Here is a 23,396-nt window from a genome sequence, read left to right as displayed (position 1 = left end):
CACATAGCCACTCCCGTAGTGCCGGGCCGACGTCGACTTTTGTTCGTTTTGATGATTTGGCATTTAAATTTCCACATCAGATGCTTCTCTTGTTCAACTATCAAGCTTTTGCACTTCGCCTCCCGCTTGTCGCTGCTTTTGGGCCTTTTCTTTTATTGCAGCTCATGCTCGACAAGGGAGGGGTGTTGTAAAAGCCTCAAAACGTGGACATTGGAACTTCCTGTTCCCTGACGGCCTCCTTCCCAAAAGGCAACACCGACAAAGTTGCCAGTCAGCCGAACCGAAGCCGAAATCGCAGAGTTTTCCCCTCTCTGTCTGATGACATGCTGCTCGGCTCCTGATGGTACCAAGTCTGCTTCACCGCTCCCCTGTGTGTAAGGACAGTAATCCTTTTCTGTTGCATTCTTCGACTCGAGCTTGTAACACCTAAGCAAAAAGGAGTTGTAAGTCCGACAAGGGGCGAGAGGGAGGTCAGCAAAAGCTGCAAATGGAATGGAAATAGCTACAACGGGGTTTCCAATTTGCTCCTTCCCTTTATCGTAAAGTCGCAGGTTTTGTTCTGCTTCGCCTCTATGGTCGCCTTGTTGTGGGTTGAAAGGTGAAAAGCCCCCTCCCCTGACGTGAGGAATTTTCTTCTCGAGATCCGTTCTCGGTGTGATTGCATTTTTGCTTGCGGTGATGATTAACAAAGCTTGTATGTGGCGTATAGAATGACGCTTTTCCCCTCTCACAGGCGGCTTATCAGGGTGTTGGTTGACCCCCATTGTCTACCCATTTACCGCTCATTCCCATGATTGTCATCGGTCTGCCAGGCACCAAACCTCAGACATTTTCTTCCACTGCGATTGGTTACCAGGCTTATAATTGCTAACTTGGGTAAGGCGTGGTCGCCTTGTAGAACGGCTGGAACATCCCGAACAAGGTCTTGCTTCCAGAGAGCGGGAAACATGCCGCTAGAGCGAGGGAGCTTCCGCGCCCGAAGCTTACAAGCTTTGCGAGCACGTAGTGGGAGCCTCAAGTGACTGCTTTGCACATGAAGGCTGGTCATCTTTCTCACAGCTGAAGATGCCTGCTGCGAAGTTCAGTCAGAGAGAGGATGGATGCCTTCCAGTCGGTGAGCCCACTCGCCAAGAGGTGCATTCGTTCGGGTCAGCAGCTATTCACAAAAAAACCCTCCGACTCGGCAACCGAGGGACAAAAAGGCCGACATCTTTCATCCAAGCGATATTTCTTCGGTTCCTGCGGGGTAAACGAAGGTCGCATCCCGAGGCCCCCCGATACGCAGGTAGGCGGCCAGTAATCTGCAACCCTTTGGCGGCATACACTCAACTCAACGTATCCGCAGGGCGGGAGTGCTTGGAACGCTACGCCTCCAACCAACTTTGATGAGAGAAAATTTGGTTCTCGCACAACCGACTGTGACGGAGATATTGTTCAGCCCTGGCAGGCAAGACGGGCTAGACGGCAGCCGTGCCGCCAACAGCCTAGATCCAAACTTGATCAAATTGAGGGGATCCTGAGGATCCTTTATATTCCGTGTTCGGTGAGCCTGTGACACCGTGCATCTACTACTTGATCAATCCTTCCTGTTGGATCGAGCTCGACGTCACTGTATGCAACAGTGAGGAGGTCCCAATCAACCTTTGGTTAAAGCGGCCAAGGTGGGGTGGGGGCCATGATCCAACCCGCGGATTGTTTCTCTTCATTTTTGCTGCTGCCTCTATCTCGCAACGCGTATGGTATATGCAGCCAAACAATATCATTGTTACCCCGCCATGCGCCACCGGGATTTCAAGAAACGTGAGAAGATTTCGCGTGGAAATCGACACACGTTCTGTAGCATTATCGGTTTGTGCAACCCAACAGGATATGCATAGAGGTACGGTCCTTGCTTCAAGGCAGACATCCCAAGACAGGCACACGTGTCCTACCCAGAGCGCAACCTTCAAGGAGGCATCAGATCCCTTGGTCGAATCAAGAGGCAGACGGGGTCATATAAGGGTGTGCCCGGTAGGGATTCCGGGCCTCACATGAACCTTATTGAGTAGGTGCCTTCAGGACCTTCGGCGCGAGCTGCCTTTCAAGCACTTTCTTCCTCCTCAGCCTGTCTCTCGGCCCTGATGACCGAAGACAAGGCCACCCAACCAGCTCTCCAGCCTCGTGATTTCCCCGCACTCGATGAGTGCGGGCTAGCAAGGCGACTGTGGGGGCAACGAATGATCAATGATGCAAAGATCTTAGCAGTCCACCAGTAGGGCACAAGCACATCTGCATCGTCAGAAAAGCAGACGGGTCGCAAGAGGTTGTGGTGTCATGATGCCACCATGGCTATAACGCCGTGGTCGCCCGAGAAATATGGTAGCCTCGCTGACACCACCCACGGCAGGTCCAGCCAGTCTCGGTCGCAGCCATAATCGAGACCTCTGCAGTCAAACAACTCGGCCTCAACCACCAACTTTTGACAAGGAATACTGTATTGGGATGCTGCACTCGCCATCATCACCGAGCCGAGTTATCCGACGGATAGGCAGGGAATATTGTGTGGCTTGGCATCTTCGGAGAACTGGCACCCATCAGGCAACTTGCAAGAACTCTGGCGTAGAGTCTTGCCGCTTTTCACGGCCGAATGAAGCTCAACCTTGGAAAGGCGGGGGGGTTCGTAGCAGTAAAACAGGCTTTGGACCTGACAGGCTCTTCGACCTCGATGATGTCTTCGTGCACGCCTTGTTCTTCGACAATGTGCACTCCATTTCCAGCGGATGTAGCATCAAAAGGTTCACCCATGGATCCAACACTCGAATGGATGGATGATGAGCTGGAAAGACCGGGCACTGATACGCTTTCCCCGATTCCAAGAAGCAATCGATCTTGAGAGCGCAAAATTGACGTTGAGTGATGGCCCTCGCTATAAAGTGGCAGTGTTTGACGACCTGCTACGAGAACAGATGCCTCAATGGGCTCAGACAAACTCTCCATCAGACTGAGACCAGACTCGGCAGGTGGTGGGCGATCGAACACTGCGCCAGAGGGAGGGATGTTATTGTCGACGAAATGATCCCTGATGAGGTCCTCTTGGGTGTGGCGATGCTGCTGAATCACATCTGATGCCAGGGCATTCCACGGGTCTCGAGATGGATCCAAGTGCACTGCGGTACGCTGGCTATCAGAAGCCCGTGCCAGATCTGTGGCCGAGTAGCTGGGTAGCGAGACCTCTTCCCCGACGGTGTACTATCTTCGTGTTAGTGAGGAAAAGCACAGTCTCCTCTGCCACCTGGGAACTCACATTTTCCTGCACATCTTTGAGGATATCCACCATGGGGGTGAAGTAGGTCAGACGAACTCGCTCGAGGGGATCACCATAGTCATGGTTGCGTCCCCAGATGAGCCCGATGACCGCATTGTCAGAGCGCCGCATCAGCCATGCCCCCGAGTCTCCGGGCACCCCCATTCCCGAAGTCACCCATTGCTTCAACGTTTGCCTATGAATAAGGTCAGTCAGATGAAACAGAAAACATAAAAACCATAGCTCACCAAGGCGCACTAGCTCGACTGTCCCTCGGGTGCTTGAAAGGGGAGTACTGTCTGACAGTCCATTCCCTCCTCAGATGTCCGACAATTCTCTGCAACCCAGGCACATCAGATACAAAACCAAGCGAATACCCGCTTGTCCTCGCCATGGCATAAACCTCGGTATTCCCCTCAACGGGCGCCGTCTGCTCCACAGCAATGCACCGATCCATTTGGAAACTGGGCACCGAGATTATGTTCTTCCCGTTTTTCACCGGTCCAATGAGACACCAGTCCATCTCAACCTTGGTGCGTTCTGCCGAGAAATTCGTGTTCTGAAAGGTAAGCGATGGACCAAGTGTCCCAGACGGCGTCTTCATAGCCACAGTCCCAATGACGTATTGTTTCGCGCGAGGATCACTAGGTGTGATCTTGGGGAAGTCGAGTTTAGCTGGGTGATGAACGCGGGCGTGCCCCTTTTTGACAGCATCCTCAAAGGCGTGAGCGGCACTCATGGCATACAGCTCAGAGCCGATTTTGATGAAGCCCCCGAGTGAAGCAGCGTCGGCTACTTGGACTGGACCGATCGAGATGCCCATTACGGGGGTGGGACGGTAAGTGATGTTGCGAGGCTCACAAATGTCATCATGGTCGCCTCTTTCCTGGCCCCACCACATCCCGGATCTCTGGGGATCACCTCTACGGAACTTTAGGTAGATGGGGTGGAAGCGAGTGGGGACTGCGTGGGCAAGCTCGGTACGGATGGTTTCCTGTCGGGAGGTTTGCTTAGCACATCACGCACTTGGTTAACAGAAAAGTCATGAAGAGCAACCGTCATACTTCAAACGAAAGGTCCACATGGTCGCTCAGTGTGATGTAGATCACACGGGGGACGGCATCTGTGGATAGCTCAGGGAAGTTGTGTACGTCGACCGCGAAGTCAGAGTCGCAGTATTGTTGGAGGAGGTCAGTAAGGGCAGGAATTACAATCGATTCCCAGACCGTGGCGAAGTCGTTGGAGTCCCCCACACGAAGTGAGCTGTGGACGAGTTAGAAGATTGTGGGGAAAGAGACAGATCAAAGGACGAGACTGGACGCACTAGGACCGAGATGAAAGGCGCCCGAGCTCAGCCTGGGACGTTTGGGACGACTCCCCTACTCGAGCAGGGGGTTGCTCCCCTGTGATCCGACGCACCCAGTCATTCTTCTCGATGGGTCGGGGAAAGCTGGACCAAATATCGTTGGCGCCATTGAAGCTTGGACCTGGGGGCATAAAAGGAACAGATGGGTGTTCCTCGTTTAACTGGATGTCGGAACAGTACTTGAGCTTGCCCAGGTCCGGGTTCTCGGCATCCCGGCCTAGACCGGCAGCACGTCGGCGTGCGTTGGTGTATCGGGACATTGGTTATGGCCGGCCGATGCGGTTACCAGCGGAGGGGTTAGGTAGGTTGAGGGCAACGGGATACGTGGGTCGTGTAATGGCGGTGAGGCCGATGACGACCGTTGTGTGGCTGGGGAAGGTAGGAAGGTGCAAATGGGAGAGCCTTGTCAACTCATGTTGGCTGACAGGTGTAGCTACCAGGGAAATATCTGTCAGTGGTATTATGAGACAGAGATGAACCACCGCGAAAAAAAACAAACCAAGAGGGGGATTTGAGCATTAAATACCATTCTCAGATGTTCATATGCAGTTCATCCTTCCCGCTGATATGTGTACGTGGGGGATGCAACGCATGCGAACCAAGCTCTCGGTGTTTCGCACATGGCTCTTGTGTCAACACCGGCATTGCAGATTGACCTATCAGGCCGGACTACGAAACCCAAGTTTTCAAGTGCTCTAGATAGGATAGGCAGATTACCACTTGTTTGGCGTCGTCTACCGTGCGCAATCTACTGTGCAGTCGGTCTCTCACCGCTGCGCCTGCCAACGCAGATGACAGAAACCAATAGAGTTTGCTCCCCTGGCGGTGAATGTCACCAGTATGTGCCGATGATTGCGCCCACCCACCCACACAGTTCTTGTGTGCATAGCCCATCTTTACTTGTTCCACTACCTAAGTAGCCACTGCATGGTACGTGGGAAGACGCCGCGACCCATCCTGAAAAGTGCAGAGCCAACTTAGTCGGTGCAGGAGTGGGTTGGTGTATGCCAGTTAACATGACACCATCCCACCACACTCCGGCCTGTGCCTGCCCTGGCTGTCTCCTGTCATGTTACCCCGGATTTTGGACGAAGATTTGGGGGAGTCTAACCTGACAGGAAGAGGCGTAAAATACCCATGTGTTCTCTAAAACCCCCACGTCCTCCCACTCTCCCGTTCAAAGCTTTCCATCAGTGCCAGCCGCACCGCCCGCGGCCAAGCCTTTCCCAGGTCCACCTGTGTCCTGTTCAACAAAGGACGTCATCCAAAACATACTCGCACTTCGTCACCTCAATTCACCTCATGTTTCACCACCACATCAGGTCTAGAACCAAAAGACGCATGCCAAGCAGAGCCAAGGCACTCCATCGCGCATATGGAAAGATTGCCTCTTCCCTCAACCCGGTCGGTGGTAACTTTTGTTTCCCAGGCATATCTGGGGAAGGCAGCACGGGGAAAAAAACGGAGATTATTTCCGATCCAGGACAAAGCAGGGGGTTTTCCCCCGAGGATTCGGCTACATACCGTAGCCACGAACCTCCCGTGTGCCCAAATGACAGGACGGCACGGGAGTTATAACCCAGATTCTGGTGATTCGGCAAGAACGATGAGCGGTGTTCTGGAGGGTAAAGGTAGATTTCTCCACGTGCAGGCCGGACAGTGTGAGGAAAATAGAACAACGAAATTCTTTGTTCAATCAGGCGAGAGATGCATAAGAGGGGTGGGATCGGTTTGATGGGACCAGGACGAAAGGCTGCAACGATCAAAACAATAGACAGGAACACTGCGCGTCACCGAGTACAGCAGCGGGTGGTATGCAGCTGTCCGCTGTATTGGGTCGTCCATTTCTCGACATGAGTGTCTACCGGGCGGCGCAGGTGAGATCCCGGCTGTTTGCTGGTGATGATGCTGCCACCCGGTGACGATGTTGTCCGTGGACATGCGAGGGTGGCACCTCGAAAGAAGATGGGTGCCGCCGTGGGTTTGAGGGGCAGCCTTGATTGGAGCCAGGCTGCATTCGCTCAACTTTATCAATTTTCTCTCTCTCTCTCTCTCGCTCTCTCTCTCTCTCTCTCTCTCTCTCTCTCTCTCTCTCTCTCTCTCTCTCTCTCTCTCTCTCTCTCTCTCTCTCTCTCTCTCTCTCTCTCTCTCTCTCTCTCTCGTTACGCCTCATCCCGCGTCCATTTGGGATCGGATACTCTGTATCATTTTGCCCATATCCCTGAACACCCCAAACTGTCTAACCCCCACGGCCTGTCAGGGCCAGCGGCCGAGGTGTTACCGTCCCAGAACTGTGGGTTAGCGGCGCTGTCAAACGCCAAAAAAGGCTTGATACGCAGGGCAGAGGGCCACCACGCGGCATCGGGCTTTTTGTTTCGAATATCGGAACAAGAGCGCCCAGTTAGAATCGGCCTTTGTCTTCAATTGCCTTATCCCCAGGATAGTCGATGGCCACCAAGTTCTTGAGGGATTTTTCTCACTTGCATATTCGATGCTACCATCCATGTGTGAGATGATGCGCTTTTCAGCCAACCTGACGTGGGTGATGTTGACGACGGTTCAGCGGATGGATGTCTTGCTTCAAGGCTCTCGGGCTTTCATCGCCTTGGACGAGCGCACCCCCACGCGGGTTTGATTGTGGCAGAATCTTCGCCGCAAAGCTTCTACTGGCCGGCCGGCCGGAGGGGATAATTTTTTTTCTTTCTCATCAACCCTTCGATGTGCCCGGATGTTGCTCTATTCCCCGAAAGAATACGAATGTGGCTGACTGCTCACAATCATGGGGGTCGTGTTGGTTGTTTGAGGTGCGGTCCTAAGTACACGCAGGCCCGAGCGCTCTATCCTGCGTGAATAGAAGCAAAGGTGTCGTAACTGGCAAAAAACCGTAGGGAGATCCATATCATTAGGTACCCATCCTCTGTTACCCACGCGCAGGTTAGTTTCTTGTACGTACCTGTCACTCACCACAACTCACCGGTCCCACCATTGCCATCGGGCTCAGTCGCGTGGGGGTGTCAGCTCGGGAACGAAGCTTTCTGGTCTCTTGTAAACGTGATAGTAGCCCATCGGAAACAGACGGGTTTTGCCCATCACTCCTGGACTGTGGGCTAGGATGTTGGCCAAAGGGAAAGCTCGGATCTGGACCCAATGGAAGGTCATGTGCCTGTCGTTCCTGCCGCTTGCCATAATGTAGCCTTCGTGTCGAATAAAATGATTTGTTGCCAATCGGAGTGATGAACTCTTGCTTGCCATTCTTGAGACGATAAAACTGACAAGTCAACCGGATGTCTTGCCTGTCATGAAGAACGACCCCACTATAAGCCAGGACCTTCCCTATAACAGACAAAAAGCCGGTCTAGCTCCCGCTAGCGGGCCGTCATCCAATGCTTAATTGGTGGAGCTCAACCGTACACCGTCGCGCGAACCCCACTGGAGCTAGCATCCGAGTCGGCGGGTTCGGGGCCAGTACGTTTATCAGTTGGGCTCCACCTACGAACGGACTGAGACCTGACCTGGAAAAAAGGTGCCTCTCGTTGTAAGTAGGTTTGTCTTGTTTCTTGTCTTGCAGGCGGTCGGCTGTTTGTTATCGCAAGGTATTGGGCAGGTGATCTCCACCATCGACCTCTTCATTGGCGGCAATGACCACCGACCTGGGTATGCTTGAGCTGCATACGACCGAATGATCTGGAGGTAATCCCATCCGGAGGAAACTTGCATTGGCTATGCTCTTTCGAGCTCATAAGCAAAGGCTGGCGATACATCCAATAGCGTCCACATAAAGTTATCGATCGATCCAATGAGAACTTAAAGTGTATGGCCTAATGACCTGTAAGACAACTCGTGCATTGATCATGCTTACTGTATAACAACTCTACTGTCATATTATCTTGAAACTGACTTTTTGATTCCACGAGTATATATCAAAATTCTGCTTCCAGAAGAAGTGGGGGAAGAAAGGCGCGTGGCCATTTCCAGAATACTCGGCTGGGTAGGGATGAGCTCTCTAACATCAACAATCACCTGCCACTGATGGAAGTGTCATGGAAAGCACACAAAGGGCGCGTGTCACCTGGCCTGGCCATGAAAGGACAAGAACGGGTGATGGCATCGATGCCCTCGGCAACGTGCATATCAGGCACCTATAAAAATAGGTCCTCGAGTGGGCGAGGTGCGGAACCTGTCGAGTATCATTGATTTCCAATGTTTGTGTGACCAGTTGTGGATCAACAGTTGAGGTACTATTCAAGAAACCATCACCCACTCCGTGTTATTAGCAAGCACAAGAACAGGTGTTGTGCGACTGCGGGCAATGTAGGCAGGCACGCATCCCAGCCCGACCTAGGTTGTTTTGAACTCACGTGTCTGTCTTCAGACCCTCGAAGGACCAAACCAGATTTGACCGTCAGGGTGTTCAATTGAGCCCATGAGTCGCTCTCACAAGAATGATTGGGAAGGAATTGAAGGGGTGCGGAGATGGCTAGTGGCGGAGCTTAGTCCATCCAACGCCCAAACAAGGCTGGCCTCGAAACTCGGAACCCCCAAGTGAAGGACTCGATATTTCGCGCAGTGTAGCATCCCGGCGTGCTTCCGTATGGTCTATCTGCCTCATATTGCTGCCCAAACATGCCCCCAAGTAGTCCCCGCATCAAACCGGCATCCTTTTTTCATCACGGGTTATGGCATAGCAGCGCCTCGATCATCTGCGGCCATTCACACAGGCGAGGCAATCCCACCACTGCGGCAGTAAACAGCCCGAAAACCAACCACGCGATCCAGGTCAAAAACAAGGCTGCCGATATCCATGTTCTATCGTATTTCATCCTCAAAAGAACAGAGACTCGGATATGGTGCCTAACGTCATAACCTTGTCTCCAGGTGCCAAGGGAACGACGGTCTCACAAGACCCTTTTGATGGTGCACTGCATCAGTAAGGGGCCTCTGGCCGGATCCATCCTTGTGAACCAAACCCAGCAACAAACTCTACGCTTAGTATGACAGCAACCGTCCCATCTCCACCCGTCATCCAGAAATCCCTGGTTCCATGCCTCCATGCTCCATTCTAGATTTTGAAAGGAGGCGGGGTAAGGAAGTTCCCGTCAGCTGTGCTAGCAAAGTCTGGTTGAAGAGAAGCTGCAGGGACAAAGTCAGTGCAACCCCCAGGCGTCAAACCAGCCGAGTATGCTGTCACCCTCCCCTTGACCCCGACCGCAGCGATACGGGGTGCTACCTCTCTCCACACCACTCCCAGAAAAAAGAACGATCTAGGCGAATTCCGGTTTTGATGGACGGGCATGGGTTGTGAAAAGTGTGAGAGAAGGCTTGACTGTGCCGCACCTTGACACCAGTTTCTAGCCTTTAAGGCCTGAAGACGCCCGCATGGTTCCCATCATCGAGTTGTTCTTGTTTCATAGCCACATACGTTCCCAGGTAGCATATATCGCCCCCTGCTTAAGAAAACCTGTTGGTCTATGTCGGTTATGCAATTGATCTGGACTGCACTAGGTTTGGAACCATGTCCATGATGTTCCTTTGGTTTCCCAAACCGCTGCCACATAGGCCCTCCTGAACTATTCCTTCAAGTTTGATTCAAAAATTGCTGTTAATCGCGTTCGTACGGGCCTTGGTGCTGATTCGTGGGGAGAGATCAAGCATCCCAGAGCATGCATGACGGAAACAAACGACTGGACGCCAAACAATCCCCTTGAACCTATTGGTATACCGCCATATACTGAGGCATCCCGCCCAATATAGTCAAGAGACACCAAGAGTAGGCGGGCATGTGCAGGTGCTGGTAGCAGCTAGTACTCTGGACCAACCAGGGCGGCAGGTATCGTGTTGCTCCTCTCATTCGGTTACCTATTGCAGCAGTCTGTTTTGGATGAACCGAGAAGCAATGGGTTGTTCGTGGAACGGTGTTGGCCCACTTTTCAACGTCGCTTGACCTTCGAGTTTGTTGTTTATACTTCAAGGTCCCCCGTGCTCCTCGTTTCTTTCATCCTCAACATGAAAAACTGCCCCTCCTCTACTCCGCGGCGATCGGGTTTTCAGAACAACGTCGGAGAAAAGTTGAATGATCCTGGTGTATACTCTTTTCCCAACCTGACTTCCCACCAACTTCGTCCCGACACCCTGCCCTAAAGGGCGGCTCCTCTGTGTTGTCGTCGAATCCCGCTAGTTCTCTCGGATCGCTGATTTTTCCTCAACCGAGAGGCTGTTGACTCTCGCCGCCATGCCGCTTAAACATGAGACGGGGTTGATGGAGCTTGACGTGTCGCCCAAACCTATTTCGGTTACAAGTTCTGAGGACAACGATGCCACTGCCAAACCACACCATAACGAACAGAATCGTCGATATTCGACAACGAACCGTCTCGACCCACAAGAGGCTGAACCCGCTGAGCTAGAGGAGACATCCTATGCCCAGCAGACAATGAATCCTGAGACGACGCGGTCGCCAGATGGTGCTGATGATGAAGGCTTCCATGTGGAGGATGATAACGAATGGTGAGGTGCTTCCTTAGAGGTGTGCCGAAACCGCCCATATGGACTAATTGGCGCAGTGCATCTACTCTTCCTCCTTCTCCCAAGCTCGAGGCAGTTGAAGATGAAGAGATGACAGGTTGGGTCAAAGAACAACAGACATCTCAACCCAGCCTCCGTCTATATCGAGGTTCACCAGGGGATATCCTTGTAATGGCGAGGACGGCTGCTCCCTCTTTCCCGACATATTATCCCCGTGAGTTGGACATGGATGATGAGTTCTGATATGTATCGCGATTGGTGTGGGCGTGGCGTGGCCTGCCGGCGGTGACCTTGGTTAAGACGGTGATGGCCACATGGTTCGGTCTTTTCGATACGCCTATTTGGTATTGGTCTTGTAGATGTTTACAGCTCGGAGCTTACCTAGGAATGGACGAGAAAATGTTTCCTGATAACCCAATCTGCCACTGTTGCAATTCCTCGAGCTCCTTGGTGTCACTCGGAATTTCTTGGCCTGACTTAAGAGGTTTTTAAACAATGGTTGCTGTCAAAGCAGTAGATACGAATTCTTGACATAATTGAGAGAACTGGTTCGGAGGTCGAGTATAAAAGCCCAGTGGTATTAAAATGAGGATCAAGTGCTTTTGTCATCGAGATACCCAGAAAAGTGAACACGGAAGGTACCTAAAATGGCTCAACGATGGGCGGGGTCTCCACCAGCTTTGCGGTATTTGTGGAAGGAGCGCTGTTTCAAGCGGGGATAGCGTCCGAAGTTCTACCTTATCCAAGATAACGGGCAGACATAAGGTAAGGGATGTCTGAGAGAGTAGAGACAGTGTGTAGTTTTCCATCAACAATCCCGCCACCTCTGCAATGCAGGCGCTGTCATCTTGTGATACAATGGATTCCCAACAAGTCTGCGTGCCTGATCAATAATACCTCGTCCAGGTATACAGCCAGTCATCATGCTTAACTTCCGGGCCTCCTAGCATCGGATGTGATCTTTGCGCTCTTATTCAGAATACCTTCGCGGCTACCATGGTTGGCCGAAGAATCCAGGCGAACCAGAGCTCGGCTTCTTAAATAGGGTGTGCCGAGATGTGGTCAATCCACAATCTTGCCACACTTGCTAGCGTTCAGAATTAATTACACACCCTTTCCAACTCTTGAAACCGTGAGGTGCCGATTACCCGACCCTTCATCTTAGTGCAAGTCGATCTGATTGTGTCGACTGTGTAGGTATCGGGGAAGTTGCGCGCGACCACAGACCAATGTCAGATTTCTTCGAGCATTGCAACGTGTGAATCGTTCTCGAGACATTCATGCGACGCATCTGGGCGTGGGTCTTGAACCTAGCACAATCCATGTGACTTGGGGGCGGTAAACCCTTGATGATGTTGGGTCCGATCACGGATCCACCTGAAACTCCACTGCTGGGTTTCCGGCGGGACGGTCCGCTGTGGAGGGACAGGGACTGGGCCCGGGGCTCGTGTTCCACTCACAGCCTGGAGCTGGCTCAAGCACGACAAACCATCAGCAAGGCTGCAATGTAACTTGAAATGCGGTTCATGTTCGTAAAGTTGATCCGGTAATACGTTAGGCGTTGGATTGTCTATTTCTAGGTATACTGACCATATAGATGTGTTGTTTGGCTTGTGGTGTCCAAGCCAAACCTTCATTCAGCACGCTTACCCGTGCATCAGCTCGTCCAAAGCTGTGCCAAGGCACCGAGGTGAAGGTCCGAAAATTTGCTCCCACATCTAGGCCAGCGTCTGTCTACCAAGATACCGTTAGCCCACAGTCTGGTAGAAACGTGTGCTGCTTCGACAAACCCGTAATATCCTTGATAAAGATCAAGGGAGTGTTTTGATGTTTTGGCGGTGGCCTGTTCTAGCGAGTTTATGGATGGTCGCCAAGTTGTGGCACTGAAGGGACTTTGTGCTGGAGGATCGCAGTGGAACAACTACCGAACTGTTCTTCGGACGATGCTCAGGGAAAGATGTTGAACTAGCACCCACTTGGTGGCCGAAATATTAAATGGTATTTTCTGGCAGACCAGCACGAATGTTTTGGCCTTCATGAACTTCATGAAAGAGGGGGTGGGGGGCGGGTCTGCTTGTGATAATGCAGCCCGACGTTTGGTAGAAAATTGGCGCCCATACTCCAATTTAGGGAGGGGGATTGGGGGTTGGAGGGTGTGTATATCCATCTCTAATGTCTCACATTAACAGCATCAGATGCGGAGGATAGAACCAGGAGTATACTGGAGCGGAACTAGGACTCTGGAAGCTGCCAAATACCCATTACTCAACCGGAGTTTCATACTGAAGAAACCGATCAAAATCTCAGGGCACTGCCGAAGGGTGGGCAGCAACATCACAGCCGCCTTCTTGCTCTTCATTGCTCCCACGTGCGCATCTTTGACTTGGGTCGCCGCTTTCCGAGTCCACTGACTCCCGCTGCGAGCCAAGTCGCATTGGCAGGCAAGAACGAGGGTTTGTCATGGATACACATCCGATGTGCTCTACCAACCAACCCATCTTGTTGTCCGCTTCCAATGAAAGTTTTTTATTTGGTGACCAATGCCTTTTGGCCTCTACTGAAGCTTTCCTCATCCGACACAGAATCTGCCCTGCGATCGAGCGCCAGTGCTTGAGGCTTGGATTTGCCTACAGAATTTCGTCGACCCAGTTCACTCATCCGCTCGATCGGAACGCCCAGTAGTACACCGTGACAGGAGCCGGTTCCATGACACCGCCGCACCCTCAGCCTGTTCCAGTACCATTCACTCCCACGTCCTTCCGACCTGGCAAGATCCATAGAGCACCTCAATGACCCGCATCCTCCTTATTTGATGGGTGGAGGAGTCTGTGAGCCCGAGTCCGTCCCTTTCTGCCAAAGCAACCTCATCGCAAGCCCCGGGTTTTTCTGTTTTATGCCGCACCGTCATCTGACGTTCCTGGTCATGTTTGCTCGCCCCTGAACTGCGGTATCTGAGCCCTCCAGAGCCTTGAGTATAATCAATGCCCAACGAACGATGCTACCCCGCTTCGTGTCGCTATTGTCCCGTCGTCGGCGCCATACCGGATGCCTTCTCTGCGAACCACCGCTACAGGTCGCAAGGACCCTTGGCTCCCCTTAACCTAACACCGCCTCGACGAACAATTCGACCTCGAGATCCCATCGTGGCCGATAGAACCGCCTTGCTATCGCTTCATAGGCCGTCAGACAAACACATGGCAAATACTAGGGCAGTAACCATGTCGCACGGTGCTTCTTCCGCTGACGAGACCAACATCCTTCGCGGGCTGAACCAAAGAAACCCCTGCCAGCCTGGTTACCTTGTAGTCTTGCATGGTAAGCCCTAGCCATGTTGTTGCTTGATCGTGTTGGGCAGAGACTTTTTAAGTTGAAGCTCTCACCGCCTTGTCGTGGTGATCCTCGAGTATTTGGGGCTCCAAAGGGACAACCTTTTCCGATCCCTTCTGACCATGTAGACCATCAGACGTCATTTATGACAAACTTTTCGCATATCCTGCCACCTTCGACGATTCTGGAGTACCTTTGTCCGAAATGTCATACACGTACTCAAGTCTTCCCGATGATCATCATCGTCCTTCAGATGCCTCGCTTTCCGATGCGTGGTATTCGGACGATGACGACGAGGCGGCGATGTCTGCCCGGCCGACACATCGTACCAGTATGACCGCGTACTCAGACGATGCCATCATGCCCCGATACGTCGACTCGACATACACCAGTCAGCAGCCACCGTTATCGCTTGCCGGACCTCCCTATCCCAACAACTACCATGAAACCGATGAGTCCATGGGAATGAATCATCAACCATATGCCTTTCGTTGGATGACCGGCGATGGACCGGCTGATGAAGATCCAAACATGATGGGATCACTTGAAGCACTTCCAAGTACTACACCGCCGTTAGTGATTCTTTTTGGACCTCTCCTTAATGTAAACAAATACTCAAACATATACTGACACTTGGCCTGACATCAGACAGCATGTTCCGCAGGAATTGAGAACGGATATCGATTCACACCGAACAAATGATATGTTTGAGGCAGAGCACACAAGAAAGGGGGACTCGAAGCAAAGACAGACGGGGGATGCATTTGAAGTGAACCATACCTCAAGTTTTGAGCCCGGCGCTGCGAAGTTTGGAACCGACACGACGTTTCAAGAAGCGGAAGGTCGTTTCTCTCAGAGCCCCGACGATGTTTCACCGCTGATTTATGCCCCTGGGATGACCACGCATCATAACTTTCCATACCCATATCCTGCCCGCATTCACGAAAACGACCTCCCTGAACCTCAGAGCACAACGCGTTTCGAAGACACAGACTGGGAATTCGTTGATTCCCAATGCGCTCACGGTTACTGGGAACATTGTCCATATTGTCCTTCTCAAAGATTTGCTTCCTCGAGATACTGACAAGTGTCAGCAAAGCAAGTCATTCATATGACAAGATAGACTTTGCCACCAGACATCGGGGCGCAGAGGGATTTGACAGACGTTAGCTGAAATTATTTTCTTCTTCACTTGTTGTAGTTTGATACTTTGGTTTCATTGGTTCACTCGTTTTTCTTTCCCGTTTTGCCCACCGTGGTTCTCGCCACTCCAAAAGCAAAAGGGACAATGTATCTCCGACTTCATCCTTGATACCCCGTTCTTATGCCCGGTGGCTATAGCGTTGATTTTCGATTGTCTCTTTTCTGTTCGTATTTCGGATGAGTTCCCGTCTGTTGCAGTCGGTTGTTATTGATGTCTGGGCGTTGGTTTGTGAAGAGAAGGAGGATAGTCGGCTTGTGTGTTGATCATTGTTCTTGTCGGAGATGACGCGCGTCGTTTGGCTGTTTGGATTATACAATGTTGACCAGAATTCTCTCTTTACTCGTATTTGAAGGCCAGGAGAGGAGCAAAGTCAGGTATCACTTGTGTATAAAATGAAGATTTCATTTACCGTCGTCGTAAGGTTGGGGTCGCGTCCAAACCAAGTGGTAATACTATTGCATGCAGTCGCCCGTCTCTTGGTATTGGATTCACCAGTCAGGATATGGGGTTTTGCACTTTTTATCACTGTTCCCGTCTTCATCGGCCTATGAGGAGACTTGGGCATATTCCCGAGGAAGCAATGTCGTCTGATGGTTCATGCAAAGAGACATCGGTTAGATTTTTAACTGGGTTGCAGGAGTCCATCTGGAGGAAGAGCGGCATGAAGCTGGGGTGATGATCATGCGGGAGGTTACAGTTGAGGACCTAGGGTTATTGGGGGAAGATCTTTGTTATCTGCCGATGCATGCGTGGGTCTCACCGGGGGACTTTATATTGGTTGGTGATGGCCGTGGTGGTTGGTTGCGGTCAAGTGCCGGTTCTGCCTGGGACTTTTACAGGTCATGGTGCGCTCTGTTACAGTCATCATGTCAGCTGTCACATGATATCGTTTATCCCGTTCGGTTTTGATCTGGTATCTCTCTCATGGTGTTGTTGCGCTGGGGGGCCTCTCTATGAGAGCTGTCGTCAAGAGTGGATCTCCCGCTGCCCGGTCAACCATTGAAGACTCAGGGGTTCAGGGGCGCCGGGCTAGGGGTCATGATTCAGGGGTTGTTGCTCGAGTGGATCCGCCCGACATCGCAGCTTTCAGGCAGCACAGACATGGTCATGAGGCAGCACCCGTCTTTACGGACGGGATAGACAATCCACCTAGCCGGTAGCACGACAGAGCCACCGAGCTGGACTTTTGTCCAATGGGACATTTGTTCCCCTGCCTGGGATTTCGGGCATCAACTTGGGCTTCACTGCAGGTGGAAAGGGTTGCGTCAGGTTTGGTCGGTTTCTCTCGGTTAGTCTTATCTGTCAGTTTTGCTTACTCGGAGTCGACAAGGCGATTGTGAGATTAGTTGCCCTCCATCGCTGCTTCAACGATTCCTGACATGTTGTGTCAGAATTCTAATTTGTTCTAGGTGTCCCAGGGCCATGGAAAGATGCGAATCCTTCCCGCGCTTGGCGTTGGGTAACTGCCCATCAACTCCCTTGCGAGGGAATCTCATGACCGTTTGATTCGATATGACAGGTGAGTTTTGGGATCTTGAGTGATGCTACTTCAGGCCTTGTTCGTTTTTCTTTCATTGCCACCCTCGGTGTTGCTTTCGACGCCTTATGGGGTGGGACCTATACGACTACAAAAGGGCCGTGTGATGGAGGAAATATCGCTCATATGTTTTGAGGTGGTTCTGAACTACCGAGATTTATTTTGGTGGATAGTATGATTGTGATCCATCAGGTAACATGGCTCCAATGGAACAAGCGAGTCGTTCAAACCTGACGGCTTGAAGGTCGAAGATTGAATGTTTGAAGTTGGAGGGTGTCACTACATGGTGCTAAGAGGACAAGGACCAGGTTACTTTTGACAGCGATCAGTCACGGGAGTTCGAGTAGCTATCCGCTGGGATACAAGCTCCCGGGCGTTGCACTGCTAGAGTGTGGTGCATGGGAGCGAGGACACGGCATTAGTGTTGCCGTTGCGGATGGAGAAGGCGACCATTCGGGCTGCAATTCGTTATTGAGGGCGGGTTTTGGTGTGTTTAATTAGGTAAAGTGGGTATGCGACTGCCTTGCTGATGAAGGGAGGAAGGCAAATAGAATGAGTAGACGAAGGCGGTTCGGATTGCCTTGTTGGAGGCGAAGGTCTCACCAAGACAGAGTAAACTGGCCGAGCCTGTTTGGATGTTGATCATTGCTATACGCCTTGAACCTGATGATATCCCTGAGGCACGACAGGCTCAGTCAAAGGTTTTAGATTAGGTCACCAAGGCACCTTCGTCTAATCTTATTGTATCCGCCTTGATGCCATGTTTCCAAATAGTTGAAGCCTCGGAAAGGTCTTGCCGCTTTTACCTGTTGGCCTCGGGAGAGATTCCGTGTCAGTTACCGCCATGACTTCGTAACAGTTATCGCGCATCTCGCCGCAATCTATCGATCGGGCAAGAAGGCATACTTGGCGGCAGTGATGGGCGTCTAGAAAAGCAACTTCGAGACAAGGCAGCCAATTGCACTTTGGCGGTCAGTCATGAATCAAACTACCTAAGGATGTGATAGCGGCTTGTGGAGGAAGGTAGCATGGTGTGAATGTGGTCGCCTTTCCGTCTCTCGAGGGCAGAAGAAGACAACGTGGGTGGCATTGACGGTGACTTATCGGAGCGGCACTTCTAAGCGCGCCCCGCGAAGGTGATGGCTGGGTTGAGATGGATAGAATACTGCGTATTTCCGCCCTTACTGTGAGTTGCGCTAATGTAAGTGATGTGATGTAGAGCCTTCAGCTTGGGTAGGAGAACATTGCATCGTGCGGGGCGGGCCGGTATCATTGCTTTTCCTCCCCGATATTTTCGGGTATCAAGATGCGATAGGGGACTGACGAGCTCAAATTGTAATCTCGGGAGTGAAGACTGCCAATGGAGGCTCCCAAAGCTGCACAAGCCACGAATTAAGCTGCATCAAGTGCTGTGTGCATCCTCTAATCATGATGAACACGGTAATCTAACCCTGCTGTTTTGTAAGGCTGGGGGCTGTTCGGCTCGGTGGAGGGAGAAACCGGTAGTGAATAGGAGATGGAGAGCCGTGAAACGTGGGAATATGTAGGGTGCTATTTTGGGCCAATCTTGGTAAGGCTGCCAACAAAGTTGCAGTCCAAGGCGGATCTGCAGGCTTGATGCATGTATTAGTTTAAGGTGTCCTCCGACAACACTCATTCTTGCCCGAGAGATGCAAAATTTAAGGCAACCAGATGCGGGTTTCAGTTGTCGGGTTGTCTTGACAGCTAGTCGAAGATAGCATTCAGGGGCAGAGTGCAACTCCATGCGCCTTGGGACAAGATGCACTTTCGTTGCCCAACCACCTCTAAACACGCAAAGTCAATAGAGAGACACATCAGCCATGCCAAGTTGGATTGACTGAAGTGCGGCCATTTGGCAAGTGACACTCCTTCGCGAACTGCTGCCACCAGATTGCTATGCTGGATGTGACGAGGAAGGAACCCGAGGACTGTCAAAGCAGTAGCGAAGACTTGTCAGGCAGGTAATGTTCATTTTCAAGGACTGAAAAGGGGCAGCTTCGACTCACCTCATACCTGCGTGCGGAATCATACAACGAGGAAGGCACTACGCAGTAGAAAGTTGAGTTTACATGCTTCGGAGTGCAAGCAGCAGAAGAGAAAACAGCGCAGAAAGAAGAAGCAATACAACCCGGGCTGCCTGCAAAGCGTCTCGTCAACGGTCCCTTCTGCCGTCGCTTTGCCAGCACAGCACTGTCATCAAGCAGCCCGAGGCCAATGACGGCAACTGGAGAAGTGCTTTTGACATCTGTCCCTTGGCCACGTGCCTTCCGTTGAAGCTCCGAGTCCTTACAGGATGACAGAGACGGAAGCAACATCAACCATCCAATCGCCTTCCACTAGGTAGGCCTCTGTCCGGGCAAGCGTACTCTAGCACAGTGCCTTGAGATGGCAAGTATGTACCTTCCATTGACATCAATGATGACCAACCTTGACAAAAGTTGAAGGGTTGCTGTTGTCTGTGGCAGCACGAGCCACATGCCCAACAGTATACCCCCCCCCTCGGATTGCTAATTCTCGACCTCGCAACATCTCTAGAGTTGTAGTTGCTGGAGCATGAAGCAGCGTGGTTAACTCAGTGATGAGAAGTCGGTCCGGTAGGAAGACTGCCTATGAGTCGTGTGGCTCGCTTCCTTGAAACATGACCCTAAGATTTGATATTGGACCTTGCTTGCATGCACGCAATGCCACGCTCTCCTCGGCAAGCACCCGTGATCGCCGTTCTACAAGATAAATAAAGAACGCCCGCCCCTCTACATACTCATCTGCCCATGTGCTCCGTTACTTCTTGTGTAGGGTATGGCCAAAAAGACAACAATGTAGGAAAACGATGAAATAATACCGGCCGTTTCCAATGTGTGCGGAAAGGTCATGTGTCGGCCAAACACCGGGCAGGTCAACTGTTTGTCTGAGTTTGACCCTATCTTGAGACCGAAACCTGGAACTGTTGGACACGAGGAACTTGTCCAACTCCATGGTGACCGGCCGTTTGGGATTTCGAAATGGAAATGTCTCTGACAGTAAACCTGTCGTTCACTGCTGAAGCTGTGGAATACATCAGAATAATGCTCTCTCGGGAAGAGGCTTAGCAAGTGCTTGGCGTGCTGCCATCTCCAGCAGGTCTTGGAGTGTCGCTTGTTTCAAGTTCAGAGGACCCACCCACAGTTGATTGCGCAAGCGTGGTGCGATCATCAAAGAGATTACCGAAATGGGCACCCAAATGGTCGGCACCGTTGAGTCTTGGCTCAATCTGCCTGCCGAATCTTGACAGCCAGAGGAAGTGGTGCTGAACAGCATCACTCTTCAAGAGGAGGATGGTCAAACAGTTTTCCAGAAACCGGGGAGGATCTGAGCAGAAGCCGTGTCCGGGTCAAACCTCCAATTCGGCAGTGCTCCGTGTGTCACAGCATGAGTTGTGCATGTTGCAGGCCTGCAACTCTGCTGAACTTCGTCATCACTCGCTTTAGATAACTGGGGCTGACCGGCGGGGCCGGATGGGCCGGCTTCGTCGAAGTTGTTGTCTTTGATGAAATTTGGGGACCGGTCGTAGGAAGAGACCACGATTCTCCGACTATCTGAAAGGTTTTGAGAGGGTGTTTTCTGATCATGGTGGCCGAAGCATTCAAACCGCCTTGCTGACCACCCGCCATCGGCGCGGTCTCTGTCGCGGGATACCAAAAAAAGGTCGTCCAGTTTGTGTCTCAAGTTGAAGCAAAGAACAAGAGCAACCCTACACGTCATCACCCTGCCTGTTCCAGGTTTAAGAAAGGCAACCTGGAAAGGAACAAGTTCAACTTTTCATCCCACTTCCTCCGTGCGAACATCAAGCAGAGACCAGGCGGATCAGCTTTGTTCATTCGGTCGTCCGTTCGCGTTGCCGGTTTTCAGGGTCCAGCCTGCATACTGGTTTCGGGGCAGATATCCCGCCAGCGCCCGGCCGCCTGTCAACGGTCGCCGCTCTGCCTGCCCTGCTTCGCACTCCCGCCCGTGGACCGCCGCCGTGCGCCCTTGAGGCCCGGATGAGGAATCTTGAAACCAGCCTACAGGCCAGATTTAGTATCGAGTGACAGATCCCCAGCGATCCTCTCCCAATACTCGCGGGCACAGCATCTTCTTGGCACCGATCGCCATCAACTGCATTTCTCAAAAGTCCATGGTTGGCCAGCTCCCTTTGGTTGCAAATGTGGAAAGCCAAGCCTGTGAGGTATGATCAACGGCCCCACGTACTTTCCCACCCCCGCCTAGAAACCCCTGTCACGCCGTCGAGCTTGTCCACTCAATTCAAAAAGTAAAGGGGGCTTTGGATTCTAATCCACACTCACAACATTCACCGACACTCCTCCACACCATCCTTCTTCGTATTTCACGCTCTTTTACGCTCCCTTCCTGTTTTCCCTTTCTTCATTGTGTACTTGTTGTTTCTGTGGAGGACCCTTCATTTTTGGCCCATTCCCTAGCTCTCCCAATGGTCTAATTTTTCCAACCTACTTGGTATGTACCGGGCGCCGATGCAGCTTTTATTTAGCACCACGCAGGCACAACTGTTTGCACTAAGAAGACTGATGTCACCATGCGGAGAGAATAGCAACACTGACGTTTTTCGTTTGACGCGATGCTAGAATTGACAGTTTCGACATCATGCTCACCTTCCGCCGCGCCCTCGTGGCCGCGGTGTTTTTCATCGCTGTCCTCTTCCTCACAACACGATCGTCATCACCGGCTGCCTCGGCGGCAGCTGTCGAGTATCCAAAAGTACAGCCCGGAGCAGAGGCCGCGATGCAGGAATCGCAAACAACGGTGTCTTCTGGGAAAAAAGCTGCCGACGACCAGGCGGTACAAAATGGCGGACATCAGGGCGGCCCGCCGAAGCAGAAGCCGATGAAGGATATGTCAAGAATGACGCTTTACGAGAAGCTCGCCTACCAGTTTCCCTACGATGTCGAGACGAAATTCCCAGCTTATATTTGGCAAACGTGGAAATGGACACCAGCGCACGGAGAGTTTACCTTTCGCGAGCAGGAGGCGACATGGACGGAGCAGCACCCAGGGTTTATCCACGAGGTCATCACCGATCAGGTTGCTGTGCACCTGCTCCGTCTCCTCTACGGATCAGTTCCCGAGGTTCTGGAGGCGTATGAGGCGCTTCCTCTTCCTGTGCTCAAGGCCGATTTCTTCCGCTACTTGATCCTGCTCGCCAGAGGAGGTATCTATTCCGACATCGACACGTATGCAATCCGCAGCGCGCTCGAGTGGGTCCCCGAATCAGTCCCGCGCGACCAGATCGGATTGGTTATTGGAATCGAGGCGGATCCGGATCGTCCGGATTGGAAGGATTGGTACAGCCGAAGAATTCAGTTTTGCCAGTGGACCATCCAGAGCAAGCCCGGTCACCCTGTGCTGAGAGAAGTGGTGTCCCGCATTACGGAACAGGTCCTGAAGAGGAAGAGAGCCGGTTCGCTCAAGGATGTTGTCGACAAGGATGTTATTGAATTTACTGGCCCAGCCCTTTGGACGGATATTATCTTCGGGTACTTCAACGACGAGCGGTACTTCGACATGGAGAATTCGGTCGGCCTGATTGACTGGAAGAATTTTACTGGCATGGAGACGGCAAGACGTGTGGGAGATGTCATCGTGCTCCCCATCACCAGCTTCTCACCAGGTGTACAACAGATGGGGGCCAAAGATTACGACGATCCTATGGCGTTTGTGAAGCACGATTTCGAGGGTATGCCATGTTTTCCAGCAACCTCAACAAAGTCTTGGCTGAAGCTAACAAATGATGTCACAGGCACATGGAAACCTGAGAGCGAGCGTCACATTGGCGAGCAATGATAGCTGCATCCATCGTGCACAGCATCATTATGAACTTCACTTTTCTTGGAACGAGACATAATTCCTTTTTAATCTACTTTACTGCATGGGTTGGCGTTTGTGTTTCTACGCTGCATACCCAGCTTAGTTCTGGGGTCTTGAAATTTCAAGGAATATGGGCGGGGATAGAGTGTACAAAAGGCTACGGGGGTGGACGAACGCGACATATGCTGTACGCAAAAGGGATGTACATAAACCTCATGGAATCCGACGGTTAGACTTGCAGTCTACCGTGGCTCATTTTGGAGGGGGAAGGAAGGCGTAC

The 23,396-nt window shown here is 51.9% G+C and overlaps 6 protein-coding genes across 6 annotated transcripts; 3 read left to right on the top strand and 3 right to left on the bottom strand.

Moving 5' to 3' along the window:
• Nucleotides 1-1,447: 1,447 nt before the first annotated feature.
• Nucleotides 1,448-5,140, bottom strand: QC761_114720 (uncharacterized protein). The gene is made up of 5 exons (XM_062874750.1): nt 4,608-5,140; nt 4,348-4,546; nt 3,532-4,277; nt 3,284-3,479; nt 1,448-3,210 (listed from the first exon to the last, which is right to left on the bottom strand). Exons 1-5 carry the CDS (start codon nt 4,907-4,909, stop codon nt 2,617-2,619), a joined length of 2,037 nt encoding a protein of 678 aa, XP_062737932.1. The 5' UTR covers nt 4,910-5,140; the 3' UTR covers nt 1,448-2,616.
• Nucleotides 5,141-8,557: 3,417 nt separating this feature from the next.
• QC761_0016360 (uncharacterized protein) lies at nt 8,558-11,705 on the bottom strand (the record flags this gene model as incomplete). Its single annotated transcript, XM_062872016.1, has 4 exons — nt 8,558-8,909; nt 9,008-11,495; nt 11,553-11,643; nt 11,693-11,705. 3 exons carry the CDS (start codon nt 11,703-11,705, stop codon nt 11,378-11,380), a joined length of 222 nt encoding a protein of 73 aa, XP_062737930.1. The 3' UTR covers nt 8,558-8,909; nt 9,008-11,377.
• QC761_0016370 (uncharacterized protein) lies at nt 10,446-11,518 on the top strand. The gene is made up of 2 exons (XM_062872017.1): nt 10,446-11,153; nt 11,210-11,518. Exons 1-2 carry the CDS (start codon nt 10,879-10,881, stop codon nt 11,412-11,414), a joined length of 480 nt encoding a protein of 159 aa, XP_062737931.1. The 5' UTR covers nt 10,446-10,878; the 3' UTR covers nt 11,415-11,518.
• Nucleotides 11,706-13,338: 1,633 nt separating the features above from the next.
• Nucleotides 13,339-18,739, top strand: QC761_0016340 (uncharacterized protein). The gene is made up of 2 exons (XM_062872014.1): nt 13,339-15,070; nt 15,147-18,739. Exons 1-2 carry the CDS (start codon nt 14,703-14,705, stop codon nt 15,580-15,582), a joined length of 804 nt encoding a protein of 267 aa, XP_062737928.1. The 5' UTR covers nt 13,339-14,702; the 3' UTR covers nt 15,583-18,739.
• QC761_0016350 (uncharacterized protein) lies at nt 15,039-15,718 on the bottom strand (the record flags this gene model as incomplete). The annotated part of the gene is made up of 3 exons (XM_062872015.1): nt 15,039-15,060; nt 15,279-15,578; nt 15,708-15,718. The coding sequence occupies 3 exons, from the start codon at nt 15,716-15,718 to the stop codon at nt 15,039-15,041; spliced, it is 333 nt and encodes a 110-aa protein (XP_062737929.1).
• A 2,049-nt stretch (nt 18,740-20,788) lies between the features above and the next one.
• On the top strand, nt 20,789-23,384 carry och1 (alpha-1,6-mannosyltransferase Och1). Its single transcript, XM_062874749.1, has 3 exons — nt 20,789-21,748; nt 21,877-22,985; nt 23,049-23,384. Exons 2-3 carry the CDS (start codon nt 21,896-21,898, stop codon nt 23,090-23,092), a joined length of 1,134 nt encoding a protein of 377 aa, XP_062737927.1. The 5' UTR covers nt 20,789-21,748; nt 21,877-21,895; the 3' UTR covers nt 23,093-23,384.
• Nucleotides 23,385-23,396: the final 12 nt, after the last annotated feature.

Source organism: Podospora bellae-mahoneyi, assembly GCF_035222275.1.
Source record: "Podospora bellae-mahoneyi strain CBS 112042 chromosome 1 map unlocalized CBS112042p_1, whole genome shotgun sequence".
In the NCBI taxonomy this organism is placed as follows: domain Eukaryota; kingdom Fungi; phylum Ascomycota; class Sordariomycetes; order Sordariales; family Podosporaceae; genus Podospora; species Podospora bellae-mahoneyi.
This window is presented reverse-complemented; position numbering and strand designations above follow the sequence as displayed.

What these genes read in the sequence shown, in the direction of transcription:
- QC761_114720 (XM_062874750.1), bottom strand. Translation starts at nt 4,909, where the DNA reads ATGTCCCGATACACCAACGCACGCCGACGTGCTGCCGGTCTAGGCCGG. An exon ending in ATGTGGACCTTTCGTTTGAA is followed by an intron (nt 4,278 to 4,347) that starts GTATGACGGTTG and finishes ACCTCCCGACAG; the next exon opens with GAAACCATCCGTACCGAGCT. An exon ending in AGTCGAGCTAGTGCGCCTTG is followed by an intron (nt 3,480 to 3,531) that starts GTGAGCTATGGT and finishes CCTTATTCATAG; the next exon opens with GCAAACGTTGAAGCAATGGG.
- QC761_0016370 (XM_062872017.1), top strand. Translation starts at nt 10,879, where the DNA reads ATGCCGCTTAAACATGAGACGGGGTTGATGGAGCTTGACGTGTCGCCC. An exon ending in GTGGAGGATGATAACGAATG is followed by an intron (nt 11,154 to 11,209) that starts GTGAGGTGCTTC and finishes TAATTGGCGCAG; the next exon opens with TGCATCTACTCTTCCTCCTT.
- QC761_0016340 (XM_062872014.1), top strand. Translation starts at nt 14,703, where the DNA reads ATGTCATACACGTACTCAAGTCTTCCCGATGATCATCATCGTCCTTCA. An exon ending in CTTCCAAGTACTACACCGCC is followed by an intron (nt 15,071 to 15,146) that starts GTTAGTGATTCT and finishes GCCTGACATCAG; the next exon opens with ACAGCATGTTCCGCAGGAAT.
- och1 (XM_062874749.1), top strand. Translation starts at nt 21,896, where the DNA reads ATGCTCACCTTCCGCCGCGCCCTCGTGGCCGCGGTGTTTTTCATCGCT. An exon ending in TGTGAAGCACGATTTCGAGG is followed by an intron (nt 22,986 to 23,048) that starts GTATGCCATGTT and finishes ATGATGTCACAG; the next exon opens with GCACATGGAAACCTGAGAGC.